Raw genomic sequence first — 20,086 nt, 5'->3', positions numbered from 1 at the left:
GAGAAGAGAAGTCAAGAGTTAAGTGGTCCACTGGGGGAACAACAATCAAGTGATGCAGCACAGAGTGGCTGTTTGGTTGAAGGCCATTCATGCTAAGAGGATTTAGGAAAACTTAGGGCGGCAGGTTGCATAGCGGTTAATATCGTTGGGCCAGTATCCGAACGGTCGCTGATTCGAGCCAACCAGGTGAAAAATCTGTAGATGTGTCCTTGAGCAAGGCACTTAACACTAATTGTTCCTATAAGTCTCTCTGGATAAGAGCGTCTGATAAATTACTAAAATGTAAAATGTAACCGTTGTGAGAAGTGTCTGGGACAGAGAGAGTGGGTTTGAACACGAGAACCTGCATAGTTTATTATTCTATAAAACCACCCTTCACTTGATGGATACAAAGTATGGTACAAAATTAAAATGTATTTGATCAAAATAATTGTTGAAATACAGTAAAGAATGCACACAATTCCAACAGTGCATCTTTTTATCTACAATTTATTTAGAACTAAAAGCAAGTCTCTTAACAAGACACAAACAAAAATAGTGTCTGAAAAACAAAAAGGTGAAGTCATGAATGGGTTGGTGGCATCTTGGGAGTGGTACTTCCGTCCAAAGCCCCATCTCACCCACCACATGGCCCCACATACTATGAACCATCATCAGATCCACAAGCAACCTGGACGGGCTGAGTAAAGCCACAAGCACTGGTCAACTAGATTCATCCTAAAAGAGACAGACCAACATCCATATAGATCAGTGAAGATGCTGTTAATTCAAAGACCACTGGACAAGACTGATGCTACCTCTGCATCCAATCATGATGAGCAGCCTTCTGTGGCATTGTGTTGTGTGACAAAACTCCACATTTAAGTGGCCTTTTATTGTCCCCAGCACAAGGTGCACCTGTGAAATGATCATGCTGTTTAAATCAGCTTCTTGATATGCCACATCTGTCAGGTGGATGGATTATCTTGGCAAAGGAGAAGTGCTCACTAACAGGGATGTAAACAAAGTTGTGCACAAAATTGGAGAAATAAGCTTTTTGTGCATATGGAAAATTGCTGGGATCTTTTATTTCGGCTCATGAAACCAACACTATACACACATTCAAACTATTGACTTGTACTGTGTGTATGAGTAGGTGTGTCCAAGGGTTTTTATTTTTTACTATTTTCTACATTGTAGAATAATAGTGAAGAAAGACATCAAAACTATGAAAAACACACATGGAATCATGTAGTATCCCCCCCCCCCCCCCAAAAAAAGAGTGATATCAAAATACTTTATATGTCAGATTCTGCAAAGTAGCCACCCTTTGCCTTGATGACAGCTTTGCACATTTTTGGCATTCTCTCAACCAGCTTCATGGAGTCACATGGAATGCATTTCAATTAACAAATGCTGACATTGACCTTAGAACGGTAGAAATCTGTCCAAATTTGAAATTTTTGGTTCCAACCGTGTGTCTTTGTGACGCAGAGTAGGTGAACGGATGATCTCCGCATGTGTGGTTCCCACCATGAAGCATGGAGGAGGTGGTGTGATGGTGCTTTGCTGGTGACACGGTCAGTGATTTATTTAGAATTCAAGGCACACTTAACCAGCATGGCTACCACAGCATTCTGTAGCAATATGCAATCACATCAGGTTTGGGCTTAGTGGGACTATCATTTGTTTTTCAACAGAACAATGACCCAACACACATCCAGGCTGTGTAAGGGCTATTTGACCAAGAAAGAGAGTGATGGAGTGCTGCATCAGATGACCTGGCCTTCACAATCACCCAACCTCAAACCACTTTTGATGGTTTGGGATGAGTTGGATTGTGGAGTGAAGGAAAAGCAGCCAACAAGTGCTCAACATATGTGGGAACTCCTTCAATACTGTTGGAAAAGCATTCCAGGTGAAGCTGGTTGAATACCAAGATTGTGCAAAGCTGTCAAGGCAAAGGGTGGCCACTTTGAAGAATCTCAAATATATCTGTATTTGTTTAATTAACACTTTTTTGGTTACTACATGATTCAATGTGTTATTTCATAGTTTTGATGTCTTCACTATTATTCTACAATGTAGAAAATAGTACAAGTAAAGAAAAACCCTTGAATGAGTAGGTGTCCAAACTTCTGACTGGTACTGTATATATCTATTTTTGTTGCATAGGACAAATATATTGTTCCATATATTTATGTAATATATAAAAAAGGCTTCATTTGATTTCACCTAAAGCAAACCACCAACAAAGGAGTATTTCAAGGTCCAATAAATGTATATTTCTTTACTGTGGGGTCTGGGACAGGTGCATTCTTCTCTTCTTCTCCTACAAAGAGAACAGGAGCATAGAGTGAAGATGTCCAGCATTGTAGAATCATCCCTCTCATCTTCAGTAATGGCCCCCTGGCCAAGTTACAGACAGCATAGCAGCGAGTTGGTGTCCTGCCACAGTCACATAGCACTTCCAGGTCGCTGGATGACCCTTGATCTGGCTATGCTCTTTGGCGGGGTCATCAACCATTATAGGTGTCCATACCCCAGCAACCCCCGACAAGCCCAGCTCAAACTCTCCTAGGGTTAACACTCTAGCAGGTCCCTGTCCAGGTCCATGAAGGGCTCATCTATGTAGCTGGTTATGGCACACAGAGAAGTCCTGTCTGAACGCAGCAGCACTGACACAGTCTCATTCCAGTAGCTGAAGGGGATGCAGGAGCTCTGAGGGAGAGAACAAAACCAAGGGTTAGACTGGTGAAAGACAATTTCCCCAAGGAGGAGAAGGGGATATACATTCATGGTAAAAAGAAATATAAAAAATCCTGACGTGAAACTTCTCTGCCCGCAAACATCTAGAACGCCTATTAAGAAGACCCCCAGTCTCCGGGCAAAGACAGATCAGATCAACTCACTTCCCCACATTTATCACCTTTCAATGCTGTTAGCTAGCTACATGCTCCTCTAACCCCGTACACTCGTGGAAATTGTCCTGTATGGCAAGAGCCAAATTTAAACGTTTCTAACAAAATAACTATAAAAAGCATATGCGTGACCATGGTAGCAACTGTTGATTTTATGTGCATTTTACATTTACTGTACTTTTCTCAGCATTTGTCAATAACGAGATCTGAAAATACTATAGATACATTCAGTAACATATGAAAATTCATTGACATTTTGGAGTAGGTGCAAGATAAGAAAAACCAATGACAAGGGTTTGAGTAAGAGGTGTAAATGGTGTCTTCAAGTGGCCACACACACCTCTCCAAACTGGGCAAAGTTCCTAAGCAATTTCAATGCACTTTTATGACTCAAGGAAAGAGCCTTCAACTTTTTGGTGCTTTTTTTGAGCTCTCCTAGCTTTGCAATTGAGGAACTGAAGCAAGCACACTTATCCATTTCTGTTTGGAACGCAGATCCTGTGTCCCCACCATCACACAAGTATTGTTGTTTGTGCAATCTAAAAATGGTCCATTATAAATTGCGATCTGGGTCAGCTGGTGATCATTTGAAAGCTTTTTCTATTGCCAACATGGATAGTGAAGTTATAAAATACGATCTTACAGTGTTAGGCTTTCAAAAGACACTTCACACAAACCGATTGTAATTTTGGTGAGCATAGAATGGAGTCATGAGTGTATTCAAGTGCGTGTTCCGTGGCTAATTTTCTTAACAATACAATGAAAATATGTTCATTCTGTTCAGTACAACCCAGGGCATGAAGCCATGTCATCCTTATATAACTGTGGATCAAACATAGCGACCATAAACATTGAAAGTGTAAATGACATGTTTTGATATACGGCTACGGTTTTGATATATGGTTGTGGATTGCTTGTATGACTTTGAAATCAAAGTGGTGTTTATTAGAATCCTCAACATCTCATCTTTAAGAACACATCAATTCCATTCGTTTTACAGCATTTCCCTCATTCAGACAACAACAAATGTACAAAAGTAGCCTAATTAGCGGAAGGAATTGGGGCATCTTGTCATGCACGGTGCTCAAATTTATAATGGCTGTCAGTCAAACCCCATACAGCACTCAGAAGCGAAGAGCCTGAGCCCTGATGTCATGTATACTGTGTTACTGTACAGCCACTGCATTCCAATTTTGGCACGGTGTGTGACAGGAATTTTCGGGATGACGGTGTGTGACAGGAAAGGGCTACTTCGGAGCATTAAATGTCAAATTGAACATTGTTTGCACAACACCAGAAATGGTTTCTCATTTGAAAACGTATTTGTTTTTAATAAACAAAAGGTGGTGGACTGCCTAATGAAAACATAGTATAAATGTATGGGGCTAGTTAATGACAGGCCGGCCAGTCTACAGGCTGCAAATAGATAGTATACAGAGAAAGCAGGCTTGATCAGGTGGGCTAATAACATTTGTAGGAAAGATATTCTGAATCAGGCCAAGAAGAGTACACTCACGTTCTCCAGACAAGTGCTGTCCTTGTCCCTGTTGAGGTAGTGACGCTGCCAGAAGCACAGCAGGTTGTGGAAGTTGTTGAGCAGGTAGCCGGGGTACTTCTCTGCATGCTCCTTCTCTCTCAGGGCTTTGAGATAGAAGGGCAGCTTGCCCCTCCTCCTGGCCAGCATCAGGACCACTAGGCTGGTGTTCAGACAGCTCACATTCTCCTGGGCAGGGCAGAGGGGGACAGGTGAGCACCACATGTGGGAGAACAACAGCCTCAAACCCTCAGAAACTGGGGCTACATTAATCTTAAAAGAGCGGTACAAGGTGGTCTTACTCTCGAACTCTAGGCGGCAGTCTACCTTCTCCCTACAGTTTCCTGCTATTAGCTTTGCCCACGACTACGTCATGTGAACTACAGCCCCGACACTGTGTTTTAACTTTTAAAAACGTCAACAATAATCATTGCTTACAATATGGCTTTTTGAAACATATGGTCCTTATCTTTCATCAGAGAGAAAGAATACTTCAAATACAGATCCATACAGCTACAGAGCCTCCATCCTACTAAGCTACACTCACTGTAGCAGTTACAGATCCATACAGCTACGGAGCCTCCATCCTACTAAACTACACTCACTGTAGCAGTTACAGATCCATACAGCTACGGAGCCTCCATCCTACTAAACTACACTCACTGTAGCAGTTACAGATCCATACAGCTACGGAGCCTCCATCCTACTAAAATACACTCACTGTAGCAGTTACAGATCCATACAGCTACGGAGCCTCCATCCTACTAAACTACACTCACTGTAGCAGTTACAGATCCATAGAGCTACGGAGCCTCCATCCTACTAAACTACACTCACTGTAGCAGTTACAGATCCATAGAGCTACGGAGCCTCCATCCTACTAAACTACACTCACTGTAGCAGTTACAGATCCATACAGCTACGGAGCCTCCATACTACTAAACTACACTCACTGTAGCAGTTACAGATCCATACAGCTACGGAGCCTCCATTCTACTAAACTACACTGTAGCAGTTACAGAACCATACAGCCACGAGTGCCTCCATCTGACCAAACTACACTTCCACTACACTTCCTGAGTTGAGCCGAAACACCTGTGTGTAAGTGTATGCTAGATACAGTTGAAGTCAGAAGTTTACATACACCTTAGCCAAATACATTCAAACTGTTTTTCACAATTCCTGAAATTTAATACTAGAAAAAAATCCCTGTCTTAGGTCAGAATGTCAGAATAATAGAGAGAGAATGATTATTTCAGCTTTTATCTCTTTCATCACATTCCCAGTAGGTCAGAAGTGTACACTCAAATAGTATTTGGTAGCAGTGCCTTTAAAGCTTCCCACATTAAGTTGGGTGAATTTTGGCCCATTCCTCCTGACAGAGCTGGTATAACTGAGTCAGGTTTGTAGGTCTCCTTGCTCGCACATGCCTTTTCAGTTTCAGTTTCTATAGGATTGAGGTCAGGGCTTTGTGATGGCCACTCCAATACCTTGACTTTGTAGTCCTTAAGCCATTTTGCCACAACTTTGGAAGTATGCTTGGGGTCATTGTCCATTTGGAAGACCCATTTGCGACCAAGCTTTAACTTCCTGACTGATGTCTTGAGATGTTGCTTCAATATATCCACATAATTTTACTTCCTCATGATGCCATCGATTTTGTGAAATGCACCAGTCCCTCCTGCAGAAAAGCACCCCCACAACATGATGCTGCCACCCCCGTGTTTCATAGTTGGTGTTCTTTGGCTTGCAAGCCTCTCCCTTTTTTCTCTGAACATAACGACGATCATTATGGCCAAACAATTCTATTTTTGTTTCTTCAGACTAGAGGACATTTCTCCAAAAAGTACGATCTTTGTCCCCATGTGCAGTTGCAAACCGTAGTCTGGCTTTTTTATGGCGGTTTTGGAGCAGTGACTTCTTCCTTGCTGAGCAGCCTAACAGGTTATGTCGATATAGGACTCCGTTTTACTGTGGATATAGACACTTTTGTACCCGTTTTCTCCAGCATCTTCACAAGGTCCTTTGCTGTTGTTCTGGGATTGATTTGCACTTTTCGCACCAAAGTACGCTCATCTATAGGAGACAGAACGCGTCTCCTTCCTAAGTGGTATGATGGCTGCGTGGTCCCATGGTGTTTATACTTGCGTACTATCGTCTGTACAGATGAACGTGGTAACTTCAAGCATTTGGAAATTGCTCCCAAGGATGAACCAGACTTGTGAAGGTCTAAATTCTGATGTCTTGGCCGATTTCTTTTGATTTTCCCATGATGTCAAGCAAAGAGGCACTGAGTTTGAAGGTAGGCCTTGAAATACATCCACAGGTACAACTCCAATTGACTCAAATGATGTCAATTAGCTTATCAGAAGCTTCTAAAGCCATGACATCATTTTCTTGAATTTTCCAAGCTGTTTAAAGGCACAGTCAGCTTAGTGTATGTAAACTTCTGACCCACTGGAATTGTGATACAGTGAATTATAAGTGAAATAATCTTGTTGGAAAACTTACTTGAGTCATGCACAAAGTAGATGTCCTAACCGACTTGCCAAAACTACAGTTTGTTAACAAGAAATTTGTGGAGTGGTTGAAAAACAAGTTTTAATGACTCCAACCTAAGTGTATGTAAACTTCCGACTTCAACTGTAGCTAATGAGCATAGGTGGTCGCGTCTTGTCTTCTGTCTGTTTTCCGTAAACAAGCGATGTAACATGGAGATATGGCCGTGTGGGAACACTAACCCTAACAAGGTGTATCAATTTAACCTTTTGTTCAAAATAATAATCATCTCACTGATATGAAAGATAAGGTCCTTAAACTTCCAAAACTGTACCGTGACGTGTTAATATTCAGATTGAGCAACGGGGATTTTAACCAAACTCCCCCGTACAGAAGATGCCTTCGTCCTATGACTTATGTGTAACGTAACAGAGTCATGATCAAGGGCTCAAGGTTGTCCAATCCTAGCAAACATACTGAGACACGTTATTCTTCTTTCTCGTGGGCTGATGTGTGTGTGTGTGTGTGTGTTTTTTTTTGGTGTTAGAGAGAAAGAGGGAGGAAAGACCTGTGTGAGAGTCTGCACGTTGATGATGTTGACCAGCCTGAAGAGGAAAGACAGTCTGTTCTCCACCTTGGCCAAGTAGGACAGCAGACAGCATTCAGACAGCACCTCCACCACTGCAGGACCACAGTCAGCAACAATTACATCATAAATAACACCTTTATAATGCAGTCAAGGCTTGATTTTATTCAAACATTGGCAGCTTGAGATCATACATCTGACCCACTCTCATTGGTCTATTCACTTGCTATGGGAATGAGTGGGTGCTTACCTTTTCTGTCCTCTGTCTGGGTCTCAAAGCGGTCCAGGGAGAGAATGATGCAGCGCACCAACATGTTGGAGTCTACCAGGGAACTGTTGATCTGGCTCATGAAGGTATGGAACTGCAGCCGAGCCAAACAGATAGAAGGGACACCCAGCATTATAGAACACACACAACTCTGGGGACAATGAGGACTGACAGGGTCCTCTCACATTCTGGGGGGGTTGCTATTTACTAAGTGTTTCACCTTCACCTTGTTATCTGTGCTGACATATATGTTGAACCTCTTGAAGGCGTCGATGTTGAACTTCATGAGTTCCCCCAGGAGGTCGAAGTAGCTCTGCAGGACATCTTTGGACTTGCAGACACTGTCTATGATGCAGAACAGCATGTTTTCTAGAAGCCCCCTCTTCAGCAGAAACATCTGGTCTGCATAGGAGGTGGCTCCACGGAGGAAACTCTCCACTGCCCTGGCCTGCCAGAACCTGAAGGAGGAGTCTGGAGGCTCCTTCTTCATGACAGTGAGGAGACGAGTGAGGAGACCTTTCTTCCCATCACACACTAGACTCCTGCAGGAGCACAAGGAGACAGGGAGAGGGCATTTGTGTGACACACAATATAGTATTTAATTTGAGTTCAGAGAACATAATGCCTCTTTTGCACTGTAGTGTGAAGTATTGAGTTAATGATGGGAATAGATGATGGAACCAGATGATGCATACCTGTCTGTATTGACTAACGCCTCCACCTCTGGAATGTTGGCCTTCAGAGAGATGGCACTCAGCTCGTTCAGCTCCTGACTGCTTAGAAGCAGGTACTTGTTCCTGAAATAAATGAAATGTTGTGTGTTAAATTCAAGTGAAGCTAGCAGGGAACTTTCAGTCAGACTGTTTGAAAGTTACTCACTCATGGTGGTCGCTGAAGCTCTGGAGAAGCCTCAGAAACTGGATCTTGAAGGATATTTCCTAAGGGAAGGACAGAATCAGAGTGATTAACATTACAATGTTTATAACACTGCAATGGTAATATGAACCCAGAGCAAGGATCCCCCAAAAATGTACAGTGATAGCGGAGTTTGAGAGGAGTGCACTGCTTACAGGACTGCAATCACAGTTCTCATTCTGGCCATGCACCACATGATTGGATAAGGTGTACTTCCTCCAGATTAGCTTGTCAAACAAGTTGTTGAGACCTGGGATCAGACGGAACTCTGCTAGCATCTTGTGGACCTGAAGAAGAAACATAATGGTCAAATAAATGCAAACAGACAGGAGTGGCTACTCCTACGAGAGCCCTGCATTGGGTGAGTTATCGGTTTTGGCCTCTAGCCCCTCACCTGGTTCCTATGACTACCCATAAGCAGCACACAGAGCACGTACAGCACCTCCACCTTGTACATGATCTCATGGACAATCTTCATGGACTGGGGCAAGCTGTGCCTGAGAGTACTGGTGGCCAACGAACTCTCGTCTGACGACTCTGTGGAGGAGGCATAATAGGATGAAAAAGATTTAATGAGATGTTCATAGATCGACAGAGGTACAAGGGTAGGTGGCAGAAAGGTCTTCACGAAATGGATCCGGGGATTTCCCACTGAGACCAAATTATGCATAAATATATTTTTTTAATATAGAGACCCATTCCAAACAGACCAGAGGACAACTAGACCTGTTCCATATAGACCTCGTCGGATCCAGACCCGTTCCGAACAGAGTGTGGTAAGCAGCAGAAAAGTCTTTTTTTAACCTACTTTATTACCCGGAGATGATAAAGCGTGAGGAGTGAGAGAGAGATGCCGATCTGCCAGGCAGGGGGGGCTGTACCATGGGGAGCACGGGGAACAGGGAGGGAGAGACAGCAACCAAGCTGATTTGCTCTATAGTAGATAGTTGCCATAGCTAGATTATTTATCATCCAATATGATTATGTAGTACCGGTCTTGACTGCATCAAACTGGGAGAAGCTAGTTAAGCTAGCTAAAGGCTAATTGAGGATGCAGTGCATGCGCTTTCTAACCTGACAGTTACAAATCACAACAACTCCATTTAGAATATTAAGTAGCAGCCTACCTGTTGGCTCTTGGTCGATGTAGCCTATCTTGACTAGATATCTCCTAACTTTTGCCACACATGGCGCCTCTATGACTGTAGCCTATTGCCGCTTTGATTACTTATGATTGGCCAACAACAAGCTACACGCGCCACACTCCACTCTCTGTATAGTACTATAAATAAGCATTTCATAAAGAGAATGGTTAGACCTTTTCAATGATAACTGACGTTTAAGGCAGTGGTACAGAGCAGGGGAGAGGCTGCTGACCTGTGCTGGTGTGCTCAGCCTCTTCCATGGCCATCTGCATGAGGGCGTCCAGCACCAAGGCGTTGTCAAGCCACGTATACCAGTCCTCCACCTCCTGCAGGAAGTTAGACGCCCCCGTGGCCTCAGACACCTTTCTGGTGGCCAGCTTACACAGGCGCTCGATGAAGCCCGGGATGTTTAGGAGGGTCACTGGGAACAAGGAGGCAGCAGAGTGGGCTCATTCAAAGATCATGTACTCTACTACAGTTTTAGGTTAAGGGCTGAGAAAACTTTTGGACAGATTAAGGGCATCAAATCAAATAAGTACTACAAATCAACAGATTAATTAAACAAATCCTTCAACAAGACCCAATGATAGGGCAATTGATCTAAAGAAAAATAAAAAGGTAATTTCTCCACTGTGTTTCTGTATCCCTGTCCTACCTTGGTTGACCTCTGCACATGAAAGGCTAGAGTCTTGTTTCTGCTGGGCATTCTTGGCCAGCAGGGTGTGTTTGTCATCATTCCCCACGTCGGGTTCTGAGACTGTGACAGAGAGGATGCGGCAGAAGTTTGCCAGCTGCTGCTGGTCAAAGTTCTGGACCAGACCAGACAGGTTAGCAATCCCTTCCAACTGGATCGTCACCTGTGGCAGAAAGAGGACCAACATATGGGTCACCATTGGCATAAGATGACCATGGATATAAAATCTCCACCCAGCGCAAACCCACAAACTCTCTCGAGGTGAGCAATATAGTAAAAGATTTTGATGTGAAGTTCCTCTGACCTTCTTGACTCCGAGAATATCCTCGATTAAAGTGGCAGTCTGTAGAAAAGTCTTCTTATTCGTCATCAAGGTAAAGAGAAACAGGACAAAGTATTCTCTGGCTGCAAGGCTCTTTGTTACTCCTTCCGTCTGAGAAAATTAGGGGAGAGATTTAATGATTAATGAATGTTTATATTAAAAAGGCAGACATTATTCCTTTTTTTAACGAAGTGATGTTCTGCGGCAAGTGTACTTACACATATGCAGCAGTTGTAAAGAACACGAAGGCAGTCATTGACCAAGTCATCATTCACTGCAGGGACAAAACATAATGAATGTACTTTATTCTCCCAGATAGTCACCAGTTTGAAGTATCCTGGGGTAAGGAATGTTTTGGGGATTTTCAAGTCCCTCAGTTGAGACCTGATCCCCAATTTAAGCTGGGCTGAAGTGCATTTGGGTATACCTTTTTTTACACACTCATGAATATCAATGTTCCCCTATGTGAAAAGCGCAGCCTTTGAGGATATATCAGACCTAAACATATCACACCTGACTTTTTCTACTTACTTTTAGGTTTCTTCTTTTGCATAGTGAGTGTAGGCCTCATCAAGATCTCTACAAGCAGCTTTTATTGGAGGAAAAAGAAGCAGCAATGAACAAACTTCATATCCCACCTGATAATATCTCAAAAGGCACTGATACACAAAGACACTGCAGGATGAGGTAACATGGTTGATTCAAGACATACAAACAGGTAACTGATATGTTTCCACCACAACACAGAACATAGGAGTAACAAGCGCATAATAAACCGTATGTTAACTTACATCGACTCCACCAAAGAGATCAAAGGTGTATGTGATGGGAAAGGTTGATTCCTGAGCACTCTTCCTGTCTTCTGTGACAAAATACATCGCCTCCATGGAAAGTAGGGATGATAGTTCCTGTTATGAAGAACTGATAATTAGGCCTAGTCTTGATCTTAGAGTAAATGGCCCAAAATCAGCAAGGGTAAAGCCTAGGAGCTTTACTGATGTAGTGGTGTGTATACTATGTGGGTACCTTTAGTACACTGTGTGTGTGGGAGAGGTCACTGTTGGGATGGCTGCTTTCATGAAGCTCCTGCAGCAGCTCAGGGATACTGTGCCATTTGGCCTGCTTATCCCTCTCCTGGAGAAGAGCCTCTGGGAGCTGGAACAATGAATTAATGGTCAATACAGGAAATATACATGGACAGCTTAGAAAATGTATCCAGTATGTTACGGTATCAAAAGAACACTGACAGTTGATCATTTTACCCTACCCTCTGCACACCCACACAACCTCAAATCAGATTAAATAAGTCTAGGTCTTCGATGTTGGTGCCAAATAAACACATCCTCTCCTAATTCCAGTTGCAGATGCTGTCTCTTGGCACCGGTTAAGTCTGAACTTATTTCAAATCATGCCCAACTGAAATCCATCACAAATGGAACACAATACATCACTTTCAGTTCTCATAGCTCAATTATTACAATTGAGGCTCAAACTTCCATTTCAGACTTTTTATTGGAATCTGTGGAGCAACACATAGGCCTTTGGGGCAAGTTGGCAGTGAGTTGAATAGGTCACTTTTCACCACAATGGAATTCGATGGGCTGGGTGTCTGAAAGGAGAATTCTAGAGCTAAGTGCTGAGTGCTGCCAGCATAGTGGAGTCTGCCACTAGCACAGTCAGTGTAGTCAGCTCAGCTATCACCATTGAGACCGTGTCTGTGCCTCGACCTAGGTTGGGCAAAACTAAACATGGCGGTGTTCGCCTTAACAATTTTTTTTATTCACCTTTATTTAACCAGGTAGGCTAGTTGAGAACAAGTTCTCATTTACAACTGCGACCTGGCCAAGATAAAGCATAGCAGTGTGAACAGACAACACAGAGTTACACATGGAGTAAACAATTAACAAGTCAATAACACAGTAGGAAAAAAAAGGGGAGTCTATATACAATGTGTGCAAAAGGCATGAGGAGGTAGGCGAATAATTACAATATTGCAGATTAACACTGGATTGATAAATAATCATGTACAGGTAGAGATATTGGTGTGCAAAAGAGCAGAAAAGTAAATAAATAAAAACTGTGGGGATGAGGTAGGTGAAAATGGGTGGGCTATTTACCAATAGATTATGTACAGCTGCAGCGATCGGTTAGCTGCTCAGATAGCTGATGTTTGAAGTTGGTGAGGGAGATAAAGGTCTCCAACTTCAGCGATTTTTGCAATCGTTCCAGTCACAGGCAGCAGAGTACTGGAACGAAAGGCGGCCGAATGAGGTGTTGGCTTTAGGGATGATCAGTGAGATACACCTGCTGGAGCGCGTGCTACGGATGGGTGTTGCCATCGTGACCAGTGAACTGAGATAAGGCGGAGCTTTACCTAGCATGGCCTTGTAGACGACCTGGAGCCAGTGGGTCTTGCGACGAATATGTAGCGAGGGCCAGCCGACTAGAGCATACAAGTCGCAGTGGTGGGTAGTATAAGGTGCTTTAGTGACAAAACGGATGGCACTGTGATAAACTGCATCCAGTTTGCTGAGAAGAGTGTTGGAAGCAATTTTGTAGATGACATCGCCGAAGTCGAGGATCGGTAGGATAGTCAGTTTTACTAGGGTAAGCTTGGCAGCGTGAGTGAAGGAGGCTTTGTTACGGAATAGAAAGCAGACTCTTGATTTGATTTTCGATTGTAGATGTTTGATATGAGTCTGGAAGGAGAGTTTGCAGTCTAGCCAGACACCTAGGTACTTATAGGTGTCCACATATTCAAGGTCGGAACCATCCAGTGTGGTGATGCTAGTCGGGCATGCGGGTGCAGGCAGCGATCGGTTGAAAAGCATGCATTTGGTTTTACTAGCGTTTAAGAGCAGTTGGAGGCCACGGAAGGAGTGTTGTATGGCATTGAAGCTCGTTTGGAGGTTAGATAGCACAGTGTCCAATGACGGGCCGAAAGTATATAGAATGGTGTCGTCTGCGTAGAGGTGGATCAGGGAGTCAGGGAGTATCTCACTAGGATAAAGACCACCTCCATTCCTGTCATTTTTGAAAGAGATCATGATACCTCACATCTCAAAATAGGGCTACTTAATGTTAGATCCCTTACTTCAAAGGCAATTATAGTCAATGAACTAATCACTGATCATAATCTTGATGTGATTGGCCTGACTGAAACATGGCTTAAGCCTGATGAATTTACTGTGTTAAATCAGGCCTCACCTCCTGGCTACACTAGTGACCATATCCCCCGTGCATCCCGCAAAGGCGGAGGTGTTGCTAACATTTACAATGTCATTTTTTTTTTGTAAATTGAAATTTGCTGTTTCCGTCTTTTGAGCTTCTAGTCATGAAATCTATGCAGCCTACTCAATCACTTTTTATAGCTACTGTTTACAGGCCTCCTGGGCCATATACAGCGCTCCTCACTGAGTTCCCTGAATTCCTATCGGACCTTGTAGTCATAGCAGATAATATTCTAATCTTTGGTGACTTTAATATTCACATGGAAAAGTCCACAAATAATCTGCTCAGACCCCAACCAAGGAACATCAAAAGTCGTGCTATAAATTCACAGACAACACAAAGATTCCTTGATGTCCTTCCAGATTCCCTCTGTCTACCCAATGACACCAGAGGACAAAAATCAGTTAACCACCTAACTGAGGAACTCAATTTAACCTTGCGCAATACCCTAGATGCAGTTGCACCCCTAAAAACTAAAAACATTTCTCATAAGAAACTAGCTCCCTGGTACACAGAAAATACCCGAGCTCTGAAGCAAGCTTCCAGAAAATTGGAACGGAAATGGCGCCACACCAAACTGGAAGTCTTCCGTCTAGCTTGGAAAGACAGTACCGAAGAGCCCTTACTGCTGCTCGATCATCCTATTTTTCTAACTTAATTGAGGAAAATAAGAACAATCCGAAATTCCTTTTTGATACTGTCGCAAAGCTAACTAAAAAGCAGCATTCCCCAAGAGAGGATGACTTTCACTTTAGCAGTGATAAATTCATGAACTTCTTTGAGGAAAAAATTATGATTATTAGAAAGTAAATTACAGACTCATCTTTAAATCTGTGTATTCCTTCAAAGTTCAGTTGTCCTGAGTCTGCACAACTCTGCCTGGACCTAGGATCAAGAGAGACACTCAAGTGTTTTAGTACTATATCTCTTGACACAATGATGAAAATAATCATTGCCTCTAAACCTTCAAGCTGCATACTGGACCCTATTCCAACTAAACTACTGAAAGAGCTGCTTCCTGTGCTTGGCCCTCCTATGTTGAACATAATAAATGGCTCTCTATCCACCGGATGTGTACCAAACTCACTAAAAGTGGCCGTAATAAAGCCTCTCTTGAAAAAGCCAAACCTTGACCCATAAAATATTAAAAACTATCGGCCTATATCGAATCTTCCATTCCTCTCAAAAATCTTAGAAAAGGCTGTTGCGCAGCAACTCACTGCCTTCCTGAAGACAAACAATGTATACGAAATGCTTCAGTCTGGTTTTAGACCCCATCATAGTACTGAGACGGCACTTGTGAAGGTGGTAAATGACATTTTAATGGCATCGGACCGAGGCTCTGCATCTGTCCTCGTGCTCCTAGACCTTAGTGCTGCTTTTGATACCATCGATCACCACATTCTTTTGGAGAGATTGGAAACCCAAATTGGTCTACATGGACAAGTTCTGGCCTGGTTTAGATCTTATCTGTCGGAAAGATATCAGTTTGTCTCTGTGAATGGTTTGTCCTCTGACAAATCAACTGTAAATTTTGGTGTTCCTCAAGGTTCCGTTTTAGGACCACTAATTGTTTTCACTATATATTTTACCTCTTGGGGATGTTATTCAAAAACATAATGTTAACTTTCACTGCTATGCGGATGACACACAGCTGTACATTTCAATGAAACATGGTGAAGCCCCAAAATTGCCCTTGCTAAAAGCATGCGTTTCAGACATAAGGAAGTGGATGGCTGCAAACTTTCTACTTTTAAACTCGGACAAAACAGAGACGCTTGTTCTAGGTCCCAAGAAACAAAGAGATCTTCTGTTGAATCTGACAATTAATCTTAATGGTTGTACAGTCGTCTCAAATAAAACTGTGAAGGACCTCGGCGTTACTCTGGACCCTGATCTCTCTTTTGAAGAACATATCAAGACCATTTCAAGAACAGCTTTTTTCCATCTATGTAACATTGCAAAAATCAGAAACCTTCTGTCCAAAAATGATGCAGAAAAATTAATCCATGCTTTTGTCACTTCTAGGTTAGACTACTACAATGCTCTACTTTCAGGCTACCTGGATAAAGCACTAAATAAACTTCAGTTAGTGCTAAATACGGCTGCTAGAATCCTGACTAGAACCAAAAAATTTGATCATATTACTCCAGTGCTAGCCTCCCTACACTGGCTTCCTGTCAAAACAAGGGCTGATTTCAAGGTTTTACTGCTAACCTACAAAGCATTACATGGGCTTGCTCCTACCTATCTCTCTGATTTGGTCCTGCCGTACATACCTACCCATGTCAGAGACGCAAACTCGGTCTCAGAGACGCGAACTCGGTCTCAACCTTTAAGTCTTTACTGAAGACTCATCTCTTCAGTGGGTTATATGATTGAGTGTAGTCTGGCCCAGGAGTGGGAAGGTGAACGGAAAGGCTCTGGAGCAACAAACCGCCCTTGCTGTCTCTGCCTGGCCGGTTCCCCTCTTTCCACTGGGATTCTCTGCCTCTAACCCTATTACAGGGGCTGAGTCACTGGCTTACTGGGGCACTCTCATGCCGTCCCTGGAGGGGGTGCGTCACCTGAGTGGGTTGATTCACTGATGTGGTCATCCTGTCTGGGTTGGCGCCCCCCCCTTGGGTTGTGCCATGGCGGAGATCTTTGCGGGCTATACTCAGCTTTGTCTCAGGATGGTAAGTTGGTGGTTGAAGATATCCCTCTAGTGGTGTGGGGGCTGTGCTTTGGCAAAGTGGGTGGGGTTATATCCTTCCTGTTTGACCCTGTCTGGGGGTGTCCTCGGATGGGGCCACAGTGTCTCCTGACCCCTCCTGTCTCAGCCTCCAGTATTTATGCTGCAGTAGTTTATGTGTCGGGGGCTGGGGTCAGTTTGTTATATCTGGAGTACTTCTCCTGTCCAATTCGGTGTCCTGTGTGAATCTAAGTGTGCGTTCTCTAATTCTCTCTCACAGAGGACCTGAGCCCTAGGAACATGTCCCAGGACTACCTGACATGATGACTCCTTGCTGTCCCCAGTCCACCTGGCCGTGCTGCTGCTCCAGTTTCAACTGTTCTGCCTTATTATTATTCGACCATGTTGGTCATTTATGAACATTTGAACAAATGACTTAAATGTAAATGTAAATGTAATCTTGGCCATGTTCTGTTATAATCTCTACCCGGCACAGCCAGAAGAGGACTGGCCACCCCACATAGCCTGGTTCCTCTCTAGGTTTCTTCCTAGGTTTTGGCCTTTCTAGGGAGTTTTTCCTAACCACCGTGCTTCTACACCTGCATTGCTTGCTGTTTGGGGTTTCAGGCTGGGTTTCAGTACAGCACTTTGAGATATCAGCTGATGTACGAAGGGCTATATAAATAAATTTGATTTGATTTGATTTTCATGTCAAATATACAATTCAAGGAGATTTAAAAATCACCACCACAGAATTCGGCAAATCAGATCATGACTCTGTACTCCTGCTTCCTGTATACAAGCTAAAGGTCAAACAGGAAGTAAACATGAGAAATGGTCATCAGAAACAGAAATTATGCTTCAGGACTGCTTTGCTAGTGCTGATTGGAATATGTGCAGAGACTCAGTCAATCAAGTCAACGAGCTAACCACCTCCGTCACTGGCTTCATTAGGCAATGCATCAGAGCGACGTTGCCCCCAAAGTAAAGGTTTGCTGCTTCCCCAATCAATAACCCTGGATTAACACAGAGGGTGGCACTAAGAGAAAGGACAGGGCTACCGCACAGTTCTATCACAGACAACCCAGATGCTAGGGCTGAGGACAGGAACAAGATGTCATGCTACGACATCAGCAGATTCATCAAACGAGCAAAAGGACAATATAGGAATAAGGTGGAATCATATTACACATGCTCCAATGCCCACAGCATGTGGCAGGGATTACAAATGAAGACCCAGCTGTGATCTGCCTAAAAATGCCTCTACCAGATGAACTCAATGCATTTCATGTACGTGTCGACAATAACACCGTGGGTGAGGGCCCCCACTGAGGACTGGGTGATCTCGCTCTCCGAGGCCGACCTGAGTCATCACTCAAGTCAACACTCGCAAGGCAGTAGGGCCGGACGGTATTCTAGGTTGTGTTCTCAGAGCATGCGCAGAACAGCTGGCCGGCATTTTCAACCTCTCCCTGTCCAATCTGTAATCTTAAACTGACCCAAGAACTCTAGAGTGTTCATGCAACAATGACTACCACCCTGTAGCACTCACATCTGCAATCATGAAGTGCTTTGAAAGGCTGGTTACGGCAGATACCAAGTCCATCACACCCTATACGGGGCGGCAGGGTAGCCTAGTGGTTAGAGTGTTGGACTAGTAACCGGAAGGTTGCAAGTTCAAACCCCCAAACTGACAAGGTACAAATCTGTCATTCTGCCACTGAACAGGCAGTTAACCCACTGTTCCTAGGCCGTCATTGTAAATAAGAATGTTTCCTAACTGACTTTCCTAGTAAAATAAAGGTTAAAAAAAAAAAAATACTAAAATTTGCATACTGACCCAACAGATCCAAAGACGACTCAATTGTACTCACCCACCTAGATAAGAAGAATATGTACACTATATATACACAAACGTATGTGGACACCCCTTCAAATTTTTGCTATTTTGGCAATTTCAGCCACACCAGTTACTAAAATCGGGCACACAGCCATGCACTCTCCATAAACTTTGGCAGTAGAATGGTCTTACTGAAGAGCTCAGTGACTTTCAACGTGTCACCATCATAGGATGCCACCTTTTCAACAAGTCAATTCGTCATGCCCTGTTAGAGCTGTCCCAGTCAACTGTAAGTGCTGTTATACGTGCCCAGTCACAGTCCACAAATGGGCGTGGCTGGTATCGTCACGTGATTACCCGTGCTGTTCATCCAGTTTAAACCCACATTATTAGTAGCCCTAGTGAGATAAATGGAAGAAACAGCCTGTCTGAATACAATGTAATGGTTTTACTCCCAATCTGCTGATGAAACCCATAACCAAACTTGCTAACTAACTGTTTCGTTAACCAAACTAAGGGCATTAGCTAGTAGTTGAGTTGAAACCCATGTTGACGTTAGCCAGCTAATATAATATTGAGTAATATAGCTAGCTAGAGATGCCAATTGCATGTATAAATGCGAACAAACCAACCAGACGTTCAGCTAGCTAATAGTTAGCTAAAATGGGCATCCTGGATCAACAAAAGAGTTAGCTAGCTAGTGCAGGCTACATGGAGGTTCTCAGCGGCACTGTGTAATTGTTCACGGTGTATATTCCAACTTTGTCATGTAAATGAACCCATTATTTTGGAACACAGCCAGCTAATGTTAGCCACCTAACCAGCAAGACAGGCAAACAGCTACTTCATCCCGGCATCCTGTGTGTGCCTGTACTGTAGCTAGCTAGTTACTGTACTACTAGCTCTCTGCAGGGTTGCAAATGCAGGTCCCAGGCTTGATTGAGTCTTACTCCCCCTTTTCAGATCGTTTCATTGCCAAGACATGGCACTAGTTGTGTCTTACCTGTGTCCCTCGGCTGAAACCCCGGCCAAGGATTTGACTATGTCTGATCTTTGCAATAATATTTCCATTACGAACACTTCGTTTTCCTCCAGTCCAAGGGGACTCCAACCCCAGAAGCGTCGCCATTGTTTGTTATCCCTGAACTGTTCCAAGCAGGAAGATTTAGCTAGCTAGATCTCATCAGATACCACAGTCACAAGGTCAAAATTGGCTACAATTTGTTTGTGTTAATTCAAGGTGAGGGCTAGGCATAAATTAGCGGTTAGATTTTAAGAAGATCAATTGTAGAAATGGGCGGTGTTTATGACTTTGTGGCTATATAAGCTTGTGACGACCGCTAGGTCTTGATACACATATTCAAAAGTAGCGGCATCTAGTGGTAGGATTTGAAAATAGTTTTGACATGGAACGCTTTCTCCGTGTGGCCCAGATAACTACAGCATCTGTTGTCTTGTTTTGATGCTCTTTTTTTTCT

General features: G+C 43.4%; 1 protein-coding gene across 1 annotated transcript; it reads right to left on the bottom strand.

Annotated features, from left to right (window-relative positions):
- Positions 1-334: 334 nt before the first annotated feature.
- On the bottom strand, positions 335-19,933 carry LOC135540182 (short transient receptor potential channel 4-associated protein-like). The gene is made up of 17 exons (XM_064966637.1): positions 19,612-19,933; positions 11,890-12,018; positions 11,655-11,771; positions 11,395-11,452; positions 11,082-11,137; positions 10,846-10,974; positions 10,503-10,704; positions 10,080-10,268; positions 9,097-9,239; positions 8,858-8,989; positions 8,667-8,725; positions 8,483-8,584; positions 8,014-8,329; positions 7,770-7,881; positions 7,502-7,614; positions 4,417-4,623; positions 335-2,700 (listed from the first exon to the last, which is right to left on the bottom strand). The coding sequence occupies exons 1-17, from the start codon at positions 19,735-19,737 to the stop codon at positions 2,563-2,565; spliced, it is 2,328 nt and encodes a 775-aa protein (XP_064822709.1). The 5' UTR covers positions 19,738-19,933; the 3' UTR covers positions 335-2,562.
- Between the last annotated feature and the right edge of the window lie 153 nt (positions 19,934-20,086).

Source organism: Oncorhynchus masou, chromosome 5 (genome assembly GCF_036934945.1).
Source record: "Oncorhynchus masou masou isolate Uvic2021 chromosome 5, UVic_Omas_1.1, whole genome shotgun sequence".
Taxonomy (NCBI): domain Eukaryota; kingdom Metazoa; phylum Chordata; class Actinopteri; order Salmoniformes; family Salmonidae; genus Oncorhynchus; species Oncorhynchus masou.
Note: the sequence above shows the minus strand (reverse complement) of the source record. Positions and strands in the feature narration are given on the sequence as shown.

What these genes read in the sequence shown, in the direction of transcription:
- LOC135540182 (XM_064966637.1), bottom strand. Translation starts at nt 19,737, where the DNA reads ATGGCGACGCTTCTGGGGTTGGAGTCCCCTTGGACTGGAGGAAAACGA. An exon ending in GCGTTAGTCAATACAGACAG is followed by an intron (nt 8,330 to 8,482) that starts GTATGCATCATC and finishes GTGCTCCTGCAG; the next exon opens with GAGTCTAGTGTGTGATGGGA. An exon ending in ACGTGCAGACTCTCACACAG is followed by an intron (nt 4,624 to 7,501) that starts GTCTTTCCTCCC and finishes TGCCCTGCCCAG; the next exon opens with GAGAATGTGAGCTGTCTGAA.